Below are 18,627 nucleotides of genomic sequence, written 5' to 3'. Positions count from 1 at the left end.
AAGGCTTTAGAAGACCTTATGAGCTCGTGTAATCCATTTCCCTACCTCAAGGGAAAAACTACTCTTTTTAGACCGACTCTGGCAGATGTGTGTCTCACCTATTTCTAAGAACCTCCAACGAAGCAGATTGCATGGCCTCTCTGGGTGATCAGAGTGCCTCAAATCCTGTCTGTTGCAGTTTAAGTCAGATTCCTTCACCAAAATGCTCTGAAAACCATATCCAGAGCAAACCATGTTGCCAGGTCTCTAGTCCATGCTTTTAATTTTGTTGTCTGTTTTTAAACTTAATTTCTTAATCTGTAAGGCATTTGTAAGTCAATTCATTAGGCATTTGCAAATCAGTTAGTTTTAGTTCTGTCTCATTACATGGTCCGTACAGGTAGGGATGCCTTGGTCGCATTGGTTGAAACCTAAATTTGTGGCTGTGCTCTTGCCATGTCACAGCTACAACCTCCCTCAGGCAGTCTCCTCCCTGGAAGCATGTGCAGAGTGTGAAAAGTTTGATAGTGTGGAAAGAGGCCAAACTATGTTGCCCTTATCATCATTGAACACAGAGGCCCCTTCTTTATTTCAGCTTCTCATTTGGACACACTGCTGTGGCATGTAGTCTGTTCCTGGGCTGGTCTGAGCTGGCATCTTGAGTTGTCCCTCTGCCTGGCTTGGTGTCTTCTCTCCTGAATTAGGAGGATCCCTCCCTCCCCTGCTTCTGCTGATTTGTCTGTTATTGTATATATGGAGGTTGCTTTTTGTCTATGATTGGGTAAAGTAGCCGTTTTCTCTTACTGTACCGTGTTTTTAAAGATCTCTGCTTAAGTACATCTTTTTAAAGCTCTTTTTTTCTCTCGCTGCTGTGAAGCAATCTGTGATCTGGTTTGAAAGGATACCATAGGTAAAAAATGTGCCTTGTAACTTGGATAGCGCCATAGCAAGTAAGTTGGCGTTGCACGTTTTCTGACTTGCAGGTACAAGCTTGGACCCAGGGAGCGTAGCCAGGAGGGGCTGGAAGGCAAAGCTGTGATGACATGTTCAGTATCCAGGTGGAGGGCCAAGAGGGCAGCTGCACGGCGCTGGGTTGCATTCCAATGTGCTGATCCGTGGAACAGCGTTGGCATACGCTTTGGAAGCTGCTGCTTGCTCTCCTGGCTGTAGGGAAGGGGCTGAGGTGATGGCAGGGAAGTAAGGGGTGAGTCTTTGCAGAATATTTTTGGATGATCATGGCCTATTCTGAGCAGGCTGGGCATTGGGAGCCTTGGCACTTCCTTGTGTGCTGTGCTGCCTCTGGTAGCTCCAAGGTTAATTACTCCAGTGTGGGTTGTTAAGAATATTTTTTTTTCCTTCCTTGATTCCTGAACTGCTTAATTAAGTTGTAGGGAAGTTATATTTTCTCACTACTTGGGGGTTTAATGGGGTGGAGGCTTTGGAAACAGTTTAACAATTTCACATTTTATATGCTCTAATGAATTTCCCAGGATTTTGGAAGGGTTGTATCCAACTTCAGCATCGTAATTTCCAGACTTTTATTTATGCTAAAATAAGTTGGTGGCGGATTACGAGGCCCAAAGAGCCAACAGACTACAAATGAACTAATGAAGACATTGTTTCTCTTGGATAAAGGGTATGACTCACGGTTGTGACTTGTACTGGAGTACTAGAGACCATGAGTGTCACCAGGACCACAGCCTGGCACTGGGGTTCCTCTTCCCTCCCCTGTTGTTTGAAATCTGTATTTGATTTCAGGTGCAGAAAAGAGAGGGTTTGCAAGGACCAGAAACAACTCTGAATCTGCAAGAACTCCTCAGAACTTCGACAGGAAGAGGCAACTCTCTGAATCGCAGACAGACACAATGAACAATTCAGACAGCAGAATAAATCCTAGACAACTGGGAACTCCCAGAGGTATTAAAGCAGAGTGTGTACACGCTTCAGGAATAAGCTGCCTTGAAGCCTGTGCTCAGCACTATTAAGAGATGGGCTGGGATGAATGCTATTGACTTTAAAATGAGCTGTAAAAGACTGTTGATTATTTGTAAAATATGATTATTCCAGGCCTTTTGGTGCTCTAGAGTCAGGTGCCAGTAATTCTAGGCAAACTGTTCTCACAAGTGCCATTTTGAATATAAAGTCTCTGTACAACTGCTGTTAAGATATACAGACAAGTCTGGTGGGCAAGGTAACACTTATGAATTTTTGTTTGCAGGAGGATCCTATGCTGCTGTCCCAGCATCAGGTGACAGAAAGAATCTAAATAAACCCACACGAGGGAGAAAGAAGAGTATATTTGAAGCCTACATGTCAAAAGAAGATGTTTCAGCTGGACTGAAAAGGGGAGAGCTAATTCAGGTGCCTGAAACATACAGTGTTCATGCTCTTGTGATAAGGTTGTGGAAATCATAGGCAATTGTTGGAAATCAATGGCAGTTGATGACAGGGAATTGGTGATACCACTTGTGTTTTCCCTTTCTCAAGAGGTTCTAGAAGTGGGGTGAAATCTTTTACATTCACCTGAAGTAAAGGTGAAAGTTTCTGTGTTGATTGCATGTTCTGTAAAATTCTCGATCCACACAAGTGATGAATTGCAGGATTCTGGTTGGATGGTTTCCTGGCCATGATGGTCGTTACTGGGGAGACACTTCCTTTTACAAATGCTCCTTTTGTAATGCTCCTTTTCCTTTTACTTGCTCAAAACAAGAGCAGTTTCTGGCAGCCTCTGTGTCACTGTAAGTAAAAACAAATGCCCTTAGCAAGATACTTCTTGCTGAAATTTCTCACAAAGATGTTTGTGCTTCCGTTTGGAGCAGCAAAACTGCAACCATCATTAGGCAACAATTCTTTTCTGAAGAATGTGGGGGTGGACCTGCTGTTTGTGTGGATAGCTGAACCTCAGAAGGAGATTTGCACAAAGGCAGGCAGGGCTGAGATGGAAAAGAGGGTAGTGTCCTCGAACCACCCTCGTAGTACAGTCCTCAGCATGGTGTAATGTTCTTCAGGACACACCTGGCATCCCAGTGAGATTAGACTGACTGGAAAAAAAGGCAGGTGGAAGTCAGTGAGGATGTGACAGCCATGTTGAGGCATTGTTAACCCAAACACACACTGGTGCATTGCCATTTTATTAGTGTAATGCTGGTGAGGTTGTGATAGTTACTCTCATTGATACATTGAAGTTGCAAATGACATCGCCTCGATTTTTGTCTGATTTCTTGTTATAATTGCATAGTGATTCTTGTATAATCATATAATGGCATAATCTCTAGAGGTGTGATGAGGACTTCACTGATAGCGTTGAGTGCTGCATGGGTAGACTGCCTATGAGGTCAAGTGCAGCTGCAGATGAAGCACATCAGACTATGACTACTACCTGAGAATCCCACTGGAATGCTGAGTCCCAAAGGACCTGTGATTGCATGATCTCTGGCAAAAGAATCCCTAATTCTTGTAAATGTGTAGTGTCTACTCCAGGTCATGTGCTGTGTAACTGGAAGTCTTACATTCTTTTTTTTTAGGCTGGATCTGTTTTCCTTTCCTTCAGTTCCACATCTCAGGGAAACAGTTAAGGCTGTAAAAGCTGAATTTAATCCTTCAGAGCTGAGTGTCAGATCATAGGCATCCCAGTTCAGTGTTTTTGATCTTTGGCTCATTCATCCTTATGATTTCATAGTATCACAGTATGTAAAGGGGTTGTAATGCACCTTATAGATCATCTAGTCCCAACGCCCCCTGCCATGGGCAGGATTACCTCGCACTAGACCAGGTTGCTCAAGGGCCCATTGAACTTGGCCTTGAACACTGCCACGGTTGGGCATCCACAAGCTCCCTGGGCAACCTGTGCCAGTGTCTTACCACCCTCACATTAAAAAGCTTCTTAATTTCTAACCTAACTTTCCTCTCTTTCAATTTATACTCATTAGTCCTTGTCCTATCACTGCAGTTCCTAACAAAGAGTCCCTCTGCAGCTTCCTTGTAGGCCACTTCAGATATTGGAAGGTTGCTATGAGGTCTCCATGCAGCCTTCTCTTCCCCAGGCTGTCATCCATCCATCCATCCATGACCATCTCCATGGTCATCAAGACCATTCATAATTGCAGCCTTAACCAGAATAGGTGAGATCCTGAAAGCAACTTTAGTGAACGGACAAATGTTCAGTGTTGTTCTGTACAATGGCAAGAGACACAGTGAATAAATACCTGCTGTGTTAATCCCCCAAAGCAGGGCATTGGTCTGGCATGGTAACCTGCAGAAAGGCTCCACATGAGCCTGTGGAAGGGGAGAACAAACCTATTGGTCTGAATCTGCTGGTCCTAAGGAAACTTGAGTGCTCCCGGGCAGAAGCATGACCCTCTGAGCATCGGTTGTTCCCTGGAGCATCCTGGAAACACTGGATCTGCATATATTTGTGTGAGAATTCGAGAGATCTGTTGGAGGGAAAAGAGTCTACCATGAAGTCTGAGGATGTTGCTGGACCCTGGCAATGCAATGTTCCATGGGTTCCAACCCATGGAAACGACTGGCGGCTGTGGAAGTTGGTAGGATGTAACACAAGTGCCATCAAGACTAAGCAGTCCTGGATCAGGAAGAGCAGAAGGTTATCTTTATGGGCACTGAGGTCTGTCAATAATATTGGTCTTAATGGCTCATGGTACTGGATCTGACCTAACTCAGGTTTTGATAAGTAGCTCAGAGAAGTGTACCCTGCTGACTCCTGGGTTTGTTTAATCATGTGGTGTGTGCAGAGGTGTCCCTCCACAAGAAAGGGGATCTGAGCTCAGGTGCTTGAGTGCATAGAGTTCCCACTTCCCTGCCCTTAAAACCGCAGGGAACAAACACGAAACGTATCAGGTTGGTTGGAATCACATCAGCTGGTCTGAAAACAAACAAGATGGAATAAGTTCTGCGTAGTTATGTGAGCGCATGATGATGGTTATACACAACAGATGAAATTGGGTTGTGTATTAAAGGACATTGACCCAAAGGACCATAATCATCCTGTGAAGCATCAGCCAGAAACTCATGTCTGCTCCACGCCTCCAGCGTCTTGCAGCCCCTCCCTGCAGGGCTGCTGGGCTCAGGCGGAGCGAGGGTGCGCAGTGCACAGATGCAGAGCCTGCTTTGCTGTAAAGAGGGTGTTTTTCCTTGGAAAGCTGTTCTTTTGTGGGTGTTTTGTGGGGTCTCCCTGATTTTCATGCAGCTGCTTCTGAACCCTGGCCTTTTTTGGTATTTCATACATAGAAACAAATCTAGGCATATGTGTTACCATAAGTGTTGTAAACTGCTTGGTTTGGGATGCTTGAAGTTTAGTCTGAGTATTGCTTGCCCTGGTTCTAGCAGAGCAGCTTGAGAAATGGTGACCCTTTCATATCTTGCTGGGGAAGCTCAATAAGGTTAGAAACCTTTTTGGCAAGTACATGTGAAGCTGATTTGAATCATCAGAAAGTGTTTTAGAAACCTTCCTGCAGCCCATTTTATTCCCTTTCAAAACAAAGGCCCTACTGACAGAAAAACACTGATAAATATAGCAGCTATTATTTGCAAGCTATTGTAAAATAATACAACATTACTGTGACATCATGAGACTCTGCAGCCAGATCCTCACCCCCTAATACACATATGAGAACAGTTGTTCATTGCAGATGGTGGGGAGAGTGACCAGTTCCAGATATGATATCACAGCGTGAAATGTACAACATTGTAAATAGGATTTTCATAGGCACAGATAATAGGGCCCATCTGCTTTCTAAGATAAATTTTGGGAGTTCCTTGCTTAAAGGAAAGAGCTGAAGTATTTTAATGCTACTTGACGTAAGAATTCGAATGCTGATCAAAATTAGGTAGTGCATATAAAATGTAGGCAAACACCCTGCACAATGAACGTGGTAACACTGTGCTCCTCTGTGTGTTTGCTGGAGTTGGGCAGCCATGTGCACGTCGCCGCGCTGGCGCCTTCGGGGCCACGGACACAAACCCTGATTTTTCACGCGCATGATGGGCATTTGCACCTGACTGATTGACAGCTGCCCCAAACTATTCAAGGGGATTCTGCAGAGGAACACAGGATATCCCCTCATCTGCTTTGTGCTGGTGGGTAGACGTGGGTATGGGAACTCTTTGACTCGTTGTCAAGCAGAGCAACCATCCCTTTCCATTTTTTCCTTTCTCTCCGCAGCAGCTTCCTTTACTAACTGTGTATTGTTTTTGATGACTGATTCTGGGAAATGAGGGGAGAAAGACAACCACTGAGAGTTTTGCATCAGTGGGTACCAGTGCTAATAGAGGCTGATGACAGTGAGTCAGCTCTCACTTTGCCTAAGCATAAAGTAGTCCCAGGGATGCTCCCAGTGGGTCATCTTTGTTTGTGTGCTGTTGTCCTGGGTTGTGCCTGCCATGGGGCTGGTGTGCTTGTTAGTGCTAGTTATGTAAGGCATAAAATAAAATGTCACAGCAAAATATTCAAATAATGCCTAAAGAGCATAGAATATATGCTGCTGGTATTTCCAGACTTAAGCAAATAAGTACAGTGGAAAACCTTCTGCAAAGTCTTCTTCAAGGCAGCAAAACCTCTGCATGTAATCAGCTCTATTTTCCTATTGTCTGAGTGGTTCCCAGAATACATAAAAAAATTATTTGCTGCAGTAAATTTTTAAGGAAGCAATTCCTGTGAGATGTTCCTATGATTGCTTAACACAGAAGTGCAAACAGATGGAATCTGTTCGTATAATAAATTGGCCAACATTACTTCAAATACACAAGTGGAGAAATTTCTGAAGTTTCAGCCCAAAGCAGAAGCCTGTTGGAAGGCAGATACCTAGTTGTAGTCCCATAAGAACCAAATGCTGTCAGTTTTAACTACAGTCACCTGAATCCCAATTCCCAGGAGCCTCTTTGGGATGTGAATGGCACTGTTGTGTAGTCTGTGTGGCCTTGTTTGGCTCTACCTTTTTCTTGGATGGACCTGAGTGCAAGCAGCAAAACTGGTTGGTTTACTTTGGAGGGGTGATATGAATTTGTTGCAGGTGACTTGGGCTTTGAGTTGGCAGATAACAAAGCAGAAATAGATAGACCATGGAATTTCAAATGCATTTAAGATAGTTTGACTTTCAACGTGTTTAAACAGAATTTAATCCTGTGGACTTTGAATGTTTGTTTTTGGAAAATCCTTGTGATTCTTCTTTGGAAGTGTTCTTTATTGCCACAGAGGTTACTGCTGCTGTCTGTTTGCAGGAACAGCCTAAAAAGCCAGAGCCCCATAAGACTGATACCTGCTGCCATGAAGGCTCAGCTTTTCACCTTTCGTTGTGTCCTCCAAAATAAGCAAAACCAACATTCTCCTTTTTCAGGACAGAGCAAACCAAATTGTTTCTATTGTCCATTTGTTAACGAAGTTAGTGGGTGCTGCACAGAACATGTCTGAAGAGAGGAGGAGGGCTTGGCTCCTCAGATCACCCAGTAGCAGCAACAACTAATGATTCCACATCTCTTCGATGACAGACTGCAGTAGATCAGCTTAAGCCTATCATGAAACTGCCTTTTGGCTTGAAATTGCCTGGATGCTAAGTTGTCAAGACTTGAAATGTATAATGGAAATTTAGATGTATCTCTCGTGTTTCACAGTAGATATATTACCCACAGCTCTCTAATTTAACTGGTGTTATATAAAATTAATAAGATTCAGGCATAATCTTTCTCCTTCTTTTCTTTTTTTTAAGGGACCCTTGAGAATAAATCCTAAGAAGTACCATGAAGCCTTCATTCCATCTCCAGTAAGTGTAATTTTATAATGCTTTAAAGTTCATAAGTAAAGGTGCATTAAGATAGGAGTTATGCTGTGCACAGAAGGTCACTCGGAGGTGAATGAGTTGGAATAAATGAACACAATCTGGATTTTCTTTTATATCAAATATTCCCAAACAAATCCTGATTTTCCTACCTCAAAGAAATTCTTTGCTTGTGCTGAAATCGGGGATACTGCTGGGTCCCACAGAGGCCAGCTGAAGGCAGGTTTGAGGACCACCAGATAGCGTAATCAGAAACCCTTGGTTTATGGCTGCAGAGGTTTTATAGATTTTCCACCGATTTAAGTTAATCTTCCCTAAACAAATATGCTCTCCTTTTTCGATCTGCTGCATGAGCTAATTTGAAAAGTCATTCCAGAAATAATATGCGTGATTCCTTTTCATGTGCCCGCTTTGGCACGGGCTGTATCTTGGTTGGCTTGGGATGTGCTTCTGTCACATGGGACTGGCTTGCACCTCTTCTCTCTTCTTTCCTTATTTTGACAGAAAAGAAGGACTCTTGCAATTTCAGGGCCTTCCAGGCGGGAAGGTGACCTCACAGCTGGCACAGCCAAAGCTTCTTTCTGGAGCTGACTTGGTCAAAATGTTACTGTCAATGAGAGAGTTTTGTACTGAAATGTTTTGCTGGTGTGGGGGAGAGAAGGCAGAGCCTGCCCCGAGATAGGGAAACACTGACTCTGTTGTTGTCCCTGCTACTGACAGTGCTATTGTTTTGGGGCTTGCATTGAAAGCCTTGAAATTCACAGCATTGTCAGTTCACGTTGTTGATTTGGGATAATGTTTTGGAGCCCACTTTGTTAGAGAAGGCTGGAATTACAGGGACTGGGAAAGGTTGGTGTGCACAAAGTAGGCTAAGATTAACTAGAGGAGGAAGTCCAGAGCAGCTCTCTGGTACACCAGTAGAGCAGTGCTGTGTGTGTAAGTGAAAGGAACTGTGATCCTGCCTTTACAGGTGACCTTGTAGGTATGCTGAGTGTAAGCTGTTAAACATATTCTCTGAAATTACAAAAGGAAAGGTTGAAAGAGAAATCCAGCTACTCACACAAGTTAATTGGATGTGAGACTTCACCCCTAATCACCCCTAGTGTACAGCTGTTGCCTCGTGCCTGTTCTGTGTGCAGGAATACATACATTAAGGAGGGTTAGGAGAGGTGGTTATCTCAGCTATCTTTCTACTTCTCTGCCCTTTCTGAAGCTGAATACCAGAACCAGCAGAATCAACACCATGTGAAGGTGACTAGCTAGTGTAGGCACAGTCCTTTAAGACAGATGCTCTGGAAAGCTTATCCTTTTCATAACATTATTTACCATAATAGAGAGTTTGCAGCCTTGGAGTTCTGCAGGACTTCCTATCATTGCCAGATGCTGCAAGAGCTGCAGCTGTGAAAAATCACCCTTTCTCTCCTGCTGTTGACTAGGGCACTGTACCCCTTTCTCTTCAGCTATGCCTTGGCCATGGCTTCATGGCATTCAGTTGCAACAGCTGTTCACCTTCTGACACCAGAAGTCCCAGTGTGTTTCTTGCTGCAAATGTGCTTTGTCTGCTTGTCTCATTGTTTCATGAAGAGTTGAGGGGAAGGCCCAGGGCTTTTCTCTTGGAAGCTACCCAGAGAACAGACCCAAGCATTTCAATCTCTGTCGCAACATCTCATGTCTTCCCTGCACAGGGTAGTGTGGTTTGAAGTGCTGACATTGTCAATGTGAAGGATGGTACTGCTGAGCGTGAGTGACTGAGTGACTGTAGCTGTGCTGTGCTTGTGGGAGACACTTCCAGAGCAGATGGAAGTACTGCAAATTTCCCTCTTGTTAGAGGGGGATAGGGAGCACTGCCAGTGATATTCACAGGTGGCCACAGAGCAGTGGAAGCCCCATGCTCCCCAGAGGGGGCTGCAGAAGGCTTGAAGCCATTGTGGCTAGTACAGTATATGCACCCCAGGGGCAGCTGAGACTTTGCAAGTGATTGTGTTCTGTTGTCATTCGGTGCCATTCTAATTGCATTAGTAATCTGAAGTGCCAGCTGTGCAGAGGAAGAAGTGGGGTATACAAATGTTCTTGGAAGTGTATAAGTTCGCCCAACAATCGTGAGCCTGTAGCTCAAGAGATGGTGATGTTTCTTTTTGGAAGCAAAACCAAAACTGATGGCAGTTTCCTGATTACAGCTTTGTTGCAGATGTTGAAATTAACTGCTGTAACATAGGTGTGTACACACATATGTAAGAGTGTGCATACATATGTTGCTTGGAATGAGAGTGACTGGCTGCAGTTAAAGACAAGACACTTGCAGAGTATGGAGATGCAGCTTGAACTAGGTAGTGTGACACATTAGGCACCTTTACAGGGAGTGACAGAAAAGGTCTGTCATGTGTTTTCTTGGACACAGGAGAGAAGGAAAAAGAGGGTAAAACAAACACACTATTATGAGTGCCAGCCTGTGTCCTGCAGCACAGAGCAAGTACAAGTGGACAAAAAATAAACCCAAATCCCAAACCTGGCATTTTCCCTTTAATGTGATTTTGACCTGTTTATTTTTATGTATGTGGTGGATTTAGGTAAAGAATTGGGGCAGAAGGAAGAGGGTGGAGAGAACATAGGGAGTAAGACCATGTGTAAAAAATCTGGCTTTTTGAAAAGGAACAGTTTCCAATTTGAATTATGTTGGTCCAAGAGGCTTTGCAATTTTTCTGCATCTTGTCATGGGAGGCAGCTTTCACACAGCTGTTGAGCTGCTGCTGCTTTTCTTTCTAAGAGTAATTTGGTCTCTTGGAGAACGGCCTCAGTTTCACATCATGGCGGGGTTCTTCCTTTTATTGTTTTGGTGTCTAAGCAGAGTAAGATACTTCTGTGATATTAGGGCTTCATGTTTTCAGGTTATAAAAGAAGTTTTTCTTGGAGACTGAGCATACTGGTAGTTCTGATTGGATTTACTCACCCATATGAGACTCAAGAGTGTATCTGAGAAGCAGCTAAAGTTGTGATTAAGATTTTAATTCTCATGAGGCTGTTTATTTCATTGAAGGATAATGAAGTACTAGTCTGAAGAAACTCATACTCTTTTTTTGTACCTCAAAACTATGCAGAGATAACTCTCTTTAGAAAAACTGCTCATGTTGATACTAAGTGCTCACATTGTTTGTCATGTTCATGGTACTGTAAATGGACACATGGGATTTTTCATACACTGAATTATGGGAAAATAGAAATGAAAGCAGCAAAAGCACTGTCAATACTTACCAAAAAAACAGGACAAAACTGGCAATCCTTTTAAAACCAAAATCTTTGTGTTGGCATCTTCAGGAAACTTTATTCACCCCATCAAGAAAATACTCTAAACTAAATCTAGGTTAACCAAATGCCAAACATGTCTGGGGTGGATAATCATAGTGCATGCAATTAGTAGAGGCTCTTGTGCAAGGATGTTAACCCAGAGTATGGAGAGAATGTGTCCTAACATGTCTGTTACAGTAAAAGATCTCCTGGCTTGCAGTTGGCATCTGTTGTCATCATTATTTGGAATATCTGCTGACATTAGTAGTGCCAAATGCAGAATATATGGTGTTAACTCATTAAAAAAACAAGAGACTGCATCCCAGCCTCTCTCCAGAGCACCTTCACAGAGTGACCTGCTGATCCAGTAGCTGTGTGTCCCTCTTCTCCCACCTCACCAGGAAAGCAGCAGGAGCTCTGCATGGAGCACTTTGCACAGTCTGTCTTGTACACATGATCTGAACACTGGCTCTGAGTGATTGAGGTGACAAAGTAACGTGTGGAGCTGCGGCTGCAGAAAACTCTCGACCCGTTACAAGAGTAGCAGTAGAGGAACTGAGCAGAGCTTGCAGACTGCACATCTTGAGGGCTTGGCTCTGTCTTGAGTAAATAGCATGGAACTACTGTACTGGCGTCTCCATACAAAAGTGCTTATTTGCTGAAAGATATTTTATGTTGAAGGGCATAGGGTGAATCCATTTCATTCCTGTGCTTGACTGCAGGATGTTTGTCCCACCAGGGTGTGTCTTTTTTGATGGCAGTGTTTTAAACCTCAGAACAACTGTAATTTAATATGTTTTGGTCTGGCACTTACTTTTCTTCCTCTTTGACTAGGATGGGACTCGTGATATCTTTATTGACGGAGTGGTTGCTCGCAACAGAGCCCTGAATGGTGACATCGTGGTAGTGAAGCTGCTTCCCAAGGATCAATGGAAGGTCAGTTCAGTATATTTGTTTTCTTTGATTTGACAGAAAGAGCTTATTACTATTTTCATTGCTAAACTTTTAGGGCCTGAGACAGAGGATAGGGAATTTCCTGCAAATCAGATTAGCTAAATGGCGGTTTATGCTGCTGTGAATTAAAATATTGATCCATTACAACATTTGGAAGAAGTGATACCTGAAGTGTTGAAACCTCACTCTTTGCATGGAATGGCCTTTATCACCGCATGGGGAAGTCTGATGATGAGGGTGGTTCAAAGCACAGTTGTCAGAGGTGACTTTAAATCTCTGTTATTTAGCTGTCTCCATGCTGTGGTGTTGGATAGTGCTGTGTAGGTGTTTGCAATTTCTCATGTGTTTGACAAGTGTTGTTCACAAAGCTTTGGTAATGATTAACTCTCTCTAATTTGTGGGTCCTCACTCCATGGAAAGCTTATCTTGTCACAGCTCCAGATTTTGTGGTAATACCCTTTTTTACATGAATGAAATATGTGTGAAATGACTGGAGCAATGCAAATGTGGGACAATTGCTTTTCATTTTCATGTCTGAGAATTTCACTGAGATCTCTCTGTCTGCGTTTGTTTTTTCTTTCACTGATCAAACTCAAAGGCCTTTCAAACATCTGGATAATTTTATCTTGTTTGCAGGTTTATCTTTTAACACTTCTGTGCAAGGCAAGTTCTTACTCCTTTTCTCAACTTGCTGGGAGATGTAACTACAGTTAGCAATTTTAACATGGGTTTTCACATGTAAGCATGACAGAACTACCACAAATTGTTTTCAAAACATGGTTTTAGAATTTTTCTTGAGAATTTAAAGATTATATCTTTTGGACAAAAGCAAGGGTGATTCCAGCAGGATGGGGACTGATCTGAACTACTTTGGCCTGGTGCTTTTTATTCAGACTAGCTGCCTTCTGTACCTTTGTTTGAAATTATGCTTTTAGGCTTGCAAATGCATAGTCTTCAGTCTGCTCATTTGCTGAACCTTCCACCTTCTCTGTTTAAATCTAATAACAATGGAAATGATGGTTTGAAACATACTACAACTTGTCTTTTCCTTTCAAGTATGCATAAATTGAGTAAATGACCTGAGTGTTTATTGACGCACGTAAATGCAAAGCTACCTTATACAAAAGACAGTCATAAGTGGGATCTAAGATACTACAGGTATATTCAGATACAAATGTAAGAGGTCTGTTTCTATCTGTGTAACCTCTGAGAACCAGTTTTGAGGGTCAAAGTGAAATTTCTTTCATAGCTATTCAAGAGTCCAAATCAGAGTTCAGTAAAACTGTGTTGATTACTATATGTTTCAATCACCAAATCCATACATGTAAATTATCTTTTGTATTAAACTATTTCATATAGCTGGAAAAATGGAATAGTTTGGATGCTTAGATCCTTTGCCAGGACCTGCCAGCACAAAGGCTTCTTTGTAGGCTTGATAGAGGTTGCCTGAGCTGGAAGCTTTGTCTGCAGTTTTCCTTTTATATCTGCCTCTAAACAAAGATAACGCTTCTTTCTCTCTCTCTTGTATCTTCATACCTTCACATGTTCAACAGTAAAGGTCTTTTATGGATACGAGAGGAAGACTTGAGAATATTCTTCCTATCCTGGGAAAATGCTGGAGTAAATAGAACGGGTGGAGAATTGGTATCTGGCTGCAAGGAGGCAATTCAGAAGACTTGAGTGTTTTGTAATATGATTATGATTCTTCTGTGGTGAATTTAACCTTGCCAAATGAAGTAGCTGGAACATGCCAGTCATGTTTTTCAGCCACACAGGTGCTGCCCTGTGTAGTCTCATTTTTTTGTTTCTTGCCATCAGCAACTCAATCAGCGATGACATCCCTTTTCCCCTGCTCCCCAGATCTCTAGCTATGCGTTCATGTTTGTATTAGTTCTTTGGGAAAGGTGCCACTAAGTTGCACTGAAAGATACTGCATTCTGCCAAGTAATTCATACTGATTAATGATAAACTGTCGCAACCTATTTTAGGTTTTTCCATTTGTTTAGTCTCATACTGCTGCAAAGCTGCCACATAGGTGTCTTGAGGGTTTTCTCCTTCCCATTGGGCCTTTGGAACAAGCTGAAGAGCTTCAGTTATTTCTTTGAAAAATATAAGTCAGACACATGGTACAAGTGATGCTCTCAGAGGAGACTTTACAGGCTCTGTACATATTGGTTTGTTACGACTGAGATATGTGTGCTAATTATTTTTATGGTTCACTATTCCAAACACATTACCCTGTGCTCTACTGAGAGCTCAGATGGGTTTTTGCTGGTGAACCAGTGTCTTGTACAAGATAAGGTTTCTGTCTCAGCAGCATGGTGAGTCTGTGCCTTCTGAGTTTCAAGCATCCTGGATGGCCTTCGGGTGCTCTGGGCACTTTGTCCTCGCTAGTGCAGATGTTTCCCATCATGGACCTTTTCCTCCAGTCACAGTGTAATGCTGTGCCCCAGTAATGGCAGGACTTAGCTGGCACCTTAGTTCAATTTATGTGTGTAAATGGGAGGAAGAGGGATTTCCTGTGGCCAGTAACAAGCTATGGATTTTGGATAGGGAAATCTGTGTGTTTGCTTGAATTGTTGAAAAGATTAGGAGCTGCCCTGTCCTGTCAAGTGGCTGTAAGTAAAAAAGCACCTGCTGGAGAGCAGTTACTTCAGGGGTATACTGTGTTCTTCTGAGCCTGAAATGGTGATACCTTACACACAGGTATAAATGCCATAATGAAATGTCAGGGGGTGGTGAAACACTCTGGATGTGTGGTTATGCTTTATGTAATACCTCCTTGAGAGGTTTTCTTCTTCCAGCCCTCCATTTCTTGGCTCAATGGTGGGAAATTTATCAGGCTTGGATTTCTCAACATCATGTCCTTCCCAGCATGTGCATCAATTGCTTGGATGAGCTACTGTGGTCCTCCCTGTGCTTATTCTGTCTGGTCTTAGAGCTCTGTTTGTTCATACATCCGCAGGGAGAGCTGCTTGCTGTTCTGTGATGATCAGTTTGTCAGTTCATATTTCTGTGCTTACTAGTAGTTCTGATCAAGAGCCAACAATTTCAGTGTGGCACCACTGACTTGAAGGAGAGATATTTTGTCCCTGAAATTTGTTATCTTGCTTTCCTGAAGAAGGTGCCCATCGGCCTCGTGCCAGGGTCAGTGGCCCGCGTTGCGGTGAGCGCAGTTGGAGACTGTGTTTCAGAAGTTCCTCTCCTGTCCTCTTGTGTTACATCTTGGGAATATTGAGGTGCTATGGTAACTTTCAAATATTTAGCTTTTGCAAAGTAAGGTATTTGACTTAGGCTGTTTTTCCAGGTACTTAACCTACTCTTAGCAAATGAAGTCAGAGTATCGTTGCAGTTAGCTAGGCTGTCTCATTACTTCAAGCTGAAGGGTTTCCCTGAGTCTGTGCCGTTATCTTCTGGAAGAACATCATGATAAAAGATAGCCAGTGACAGAGGATTTACCTCAGTCCTTGTCAATTGTTCTGATAAAGAAGAAAAATGGTGCTTTATCTCTTGACTGATTTTCACTGCTTTAACATCCACCCATGGGTTTTTATTATATTTTATGGAGTTGTGCTTGCATCAATTTCAGAAGCTTCAATTATACAGTGGCATAATTACTGGAAGGCAAAGAAAATGTTGATATGATGATTACAGCAGTATTTCTCAGGCTCATCAAGGAGGGAAGCAAGGTGTCAGTATAGAGGATAAACCTAACCCATCTTTCCTCACAGCCTCTTTTTGCTCTTTTGCAGTCTGCTTAATTGCCAGACAGAATTTGTTTAATTTCAGGTATCTGTTTTGGTTTTTCTTGCAAGATGTAATTTCTTTGGTGGAAGGAAATAACATAATAAGTCATTTGATATCACTTGGGGCTTGGATTCCTGGCCCAATCTCTGGTGCTTTTAGAGTAGTAGTTTATAACGTGGAATGTTTTTCATGACAACCGTCTCACGCATTGCATGCTATGGCTGAGATTTTAGAGTCTTAGTCTGAAAATAGGACCCATTTTGTGCTGACCAGAACTTCCCAAAATGAATTTTGGGGTCCAACTCCCTATTGCTTGCTGCATTATGCCTGGGAGATCTCTAGTTCTGCATAGATGTACTGTAAATGTGGATAAAATAATGGCAGATGAACCTGCCAGTTTCTCAGAAATCAGTGCAAATCAGTGTCTGCAAGTGGTATCTGTTGTTGTTGTTGTTTCATGAATCATTTCCTTCTCAGCTTAAAGTGCTTCTTTGCACAATTTCCAGTTCTTTAGGTCTTGTCAGAAGGTCTCCAAGGCCAAGTCTGTAGAACTGTTCATTTGTGTACAGTGTATGTTGCTGGATAATAATAGGATAATGGGTTCTGCATTTTAGTCACCAAGTGTCCAAAAGTGATAGTAATTCTATATAGCTCATGAAAGCACATGTTCTGTTCAACACCAAGGTGTTAGATACAACAGAGTGCAGCAGGAGATCTTTGAGGCCTCTTCTGAGCCGTACATCAGAGATAAATATTTAAACACTTTCTGAAGTACAATTCACCTTCCCCAGCTGTGACTGTTGTTGGCACAATTACAAACAATTGCAAAAGAGGAAGAGTTTGATTCAAGCAATCATCACAAATATCACTATGTATAGTTTGAACAGAGCTGCATATCCTGGCAAGTCACTGCCTCCAACTGTTGGTGAAAACCTATGAAGCATTAGTTGTCCAGAGGGGATGCTAGCTTTGGGTTTGCCCTGCTGAATAATACTTCATTTCAACCAAATTCTTCTGAGAGTCAGTTTCTTCTCAAAATCTCACAGCTAATGTAAAGACAACAGTAACTCAGGAGGAGATGGGGTTCTTAGAGGGTTATCACAGCAATCCTGTTTGAGTCTAACAATCAAGAATGTTGTTTGGAAACATTACATTCATAATAATAAAAAAAAAGTTCTGGAGAAGTCATTATTGAAATAGTAAGTGTTCTGGCATGCTAAAAACGTTCAAGTGTAATTCATGATATTCAGGAGTAAAGTGGGAAGCCTGAGAAGCCAGCTAGGAAGATGTCCAGAAAAGCAGAGCTCTAGCAAATCTGAAAGGTTGATGGATGCTTTTGGGAGGAAGGGTAGTTGTTTTGCTTTTTACATTTGTTTTGCTGTAGGCTTTACAGCGAGGGCTGTAAGTTGATGGTCACAGACATGTGCATACATAGCCCTCCCCATCTTGGCAAATCCCCAAACCACAAATTGGTGGAATCTGGAAAAGCCTCATTACATGCTTACTTTCTAATTGTGCCATTCTTTGGATGGCCACATGTTGTTCCACACTGCTGGGCCTGATGGGCCTTTGCTGTTTGCTGGCATGGCTCTTCCCAGGCTTTGCTTAGCTCCAAACTGACTAGGTATGGAGTAGCAATGCAATAGTTTGATAGCAAAAAGCTGAGAAAATAGGAAGTATTGCTCATCAAGACCTATATGGCATTACGTTTGCTGCTCTTGCAGATGTTGTTACCACATTTTGTTAATCAAATATCAGTTGAAGTGAATCAACCAACATCTTAACACAGTGACTTTTAATAGCAAGCCCTGGCAGGCTTTTTATGGTGTATAATGATATAATTGCTGTAATGATCTGGGTTGTGTGAGATTGCTGTGACCCAGTGCTGCATTCAGCCCTCACTTCCCTCTGCATGTATAAAACAAGGAGGCAGAAATACCAGCTCTTTGGATGTTGCAAGCAACTTCCCTTCCTGAGAAGGGCCTTTCCTGCCAATACCTGCCTCTGTCTCTCTGATGGTAAAGCCAAAATGAGGATCTCAAATCACAAAATCACAAGAAAGGTACAGTACAGAGTTTTTGAACAATTCAGTGTCATCTTTATTCCTCCTCTTGTGCTGGGTAAGAGTGACATTAAAAGGCAAATTATTTAATTAGGTAGGAAGGCAAACTTCTTTTATTGACTGCCTGCGTCCTGTCCTCCCAGCACAGTCACATTGCAGCTGTGGTTTGGCTGCACAGACACAGCATAAGATAAAAACGTTACTCTTAGGTGAACAGTCAGTTAAATAATCATTCATTACACATGGTCAGTTATTATATCCCCAGTGGAATAATGGAGATAAGCCCCTTGTGATGGGGGGTGACCTCAGGCTGTGCAAGGTACTGGTAAGTTTCAGTGTGTATTGCTGAAAGGATTTGGTCTTGCAGGGAAGGAAGTGCTCTTGGGGCATCTGATCTTAGTTTAGAAGAGGAGTCAAGCCAACATTTAATACCTGATCTCTGCTCCTACTCACTTCTTTTTTTCTTGGTCGCATAAATATAATCTAGTACAGCAAATTGTTTCCTTTAACAACTAGCTTTTCTTCAAGTGATTGTTTTAAACTCTGTTCTTCCAAGTCTTCTGTAAATATGCACACATCACAGTAGATTATTCTTAATCCAATCTCTTATATAACCACTATCATTTTGGACTTTTCTTAGTTCTTGGTTCCTGTGGAATTAGTATTTCTTAGAACTGTTTGGTTTTTGCCAGTTTGGAGACTTATTTGGTGATATCACATGAGTATTTGGAGCCTGCACCTTCTAAGAGTCAGGATACCTGTTGTTGTGATGGGATTGGTTTTTGGAATGTCATGCACATTAAACTCACTTAG

The 18,627-nt window shown here is 42.4% G+C and overlaps 1 protein-coding gene across 1 annotated transcript in view; it reads left to right on the top strand.

Annotated features, from left to right (window-relative positions):
- The first annotated feature begins 1,844 nt into the window (after positions 1 to 1,844).
- DIS3L2 (DIS3 like 3'-5' exoribonuclease 2) overlaps positions 1,845 to 18,627 on the top strand; it is a 169,870-nt gene continuing 153,087 nt past the window's right edge. Inside the window, 4 exon segments of the mRNA XM_009079844.1 lie at positions 1,845 to 1,911; positions 2,198 to 2,340; positions 7,701 to 7,754; positions 11,886 to 11,987. Of these exon segments, the coding sequence (XP_009078092.1) occupies positions 1,845 to 1,911; positions 2,198 to 2,340; positions 7,701 to 7,754; positions 11,886 to 11,987 (366 nt within the window).

Source organism: Acanthisitta chloris, unplaced genomic scaffold, assembly GCF_000695815.1.
Source record: "Acanthisitta chloris isolate BGI_N310 unplaced genomic scaffold, ASM69581v1 scaffold18508, whole genome shotgun sequence".
NCBI lineage: Eukaryota > Metazoa > Chordata > Aves > Passeriformes > Acanthisittidae > Acanthisitta > Acanthisitta chloris.
This window is presented reverse-complemented; position numbering and strand designations above follow the sequence as displayed.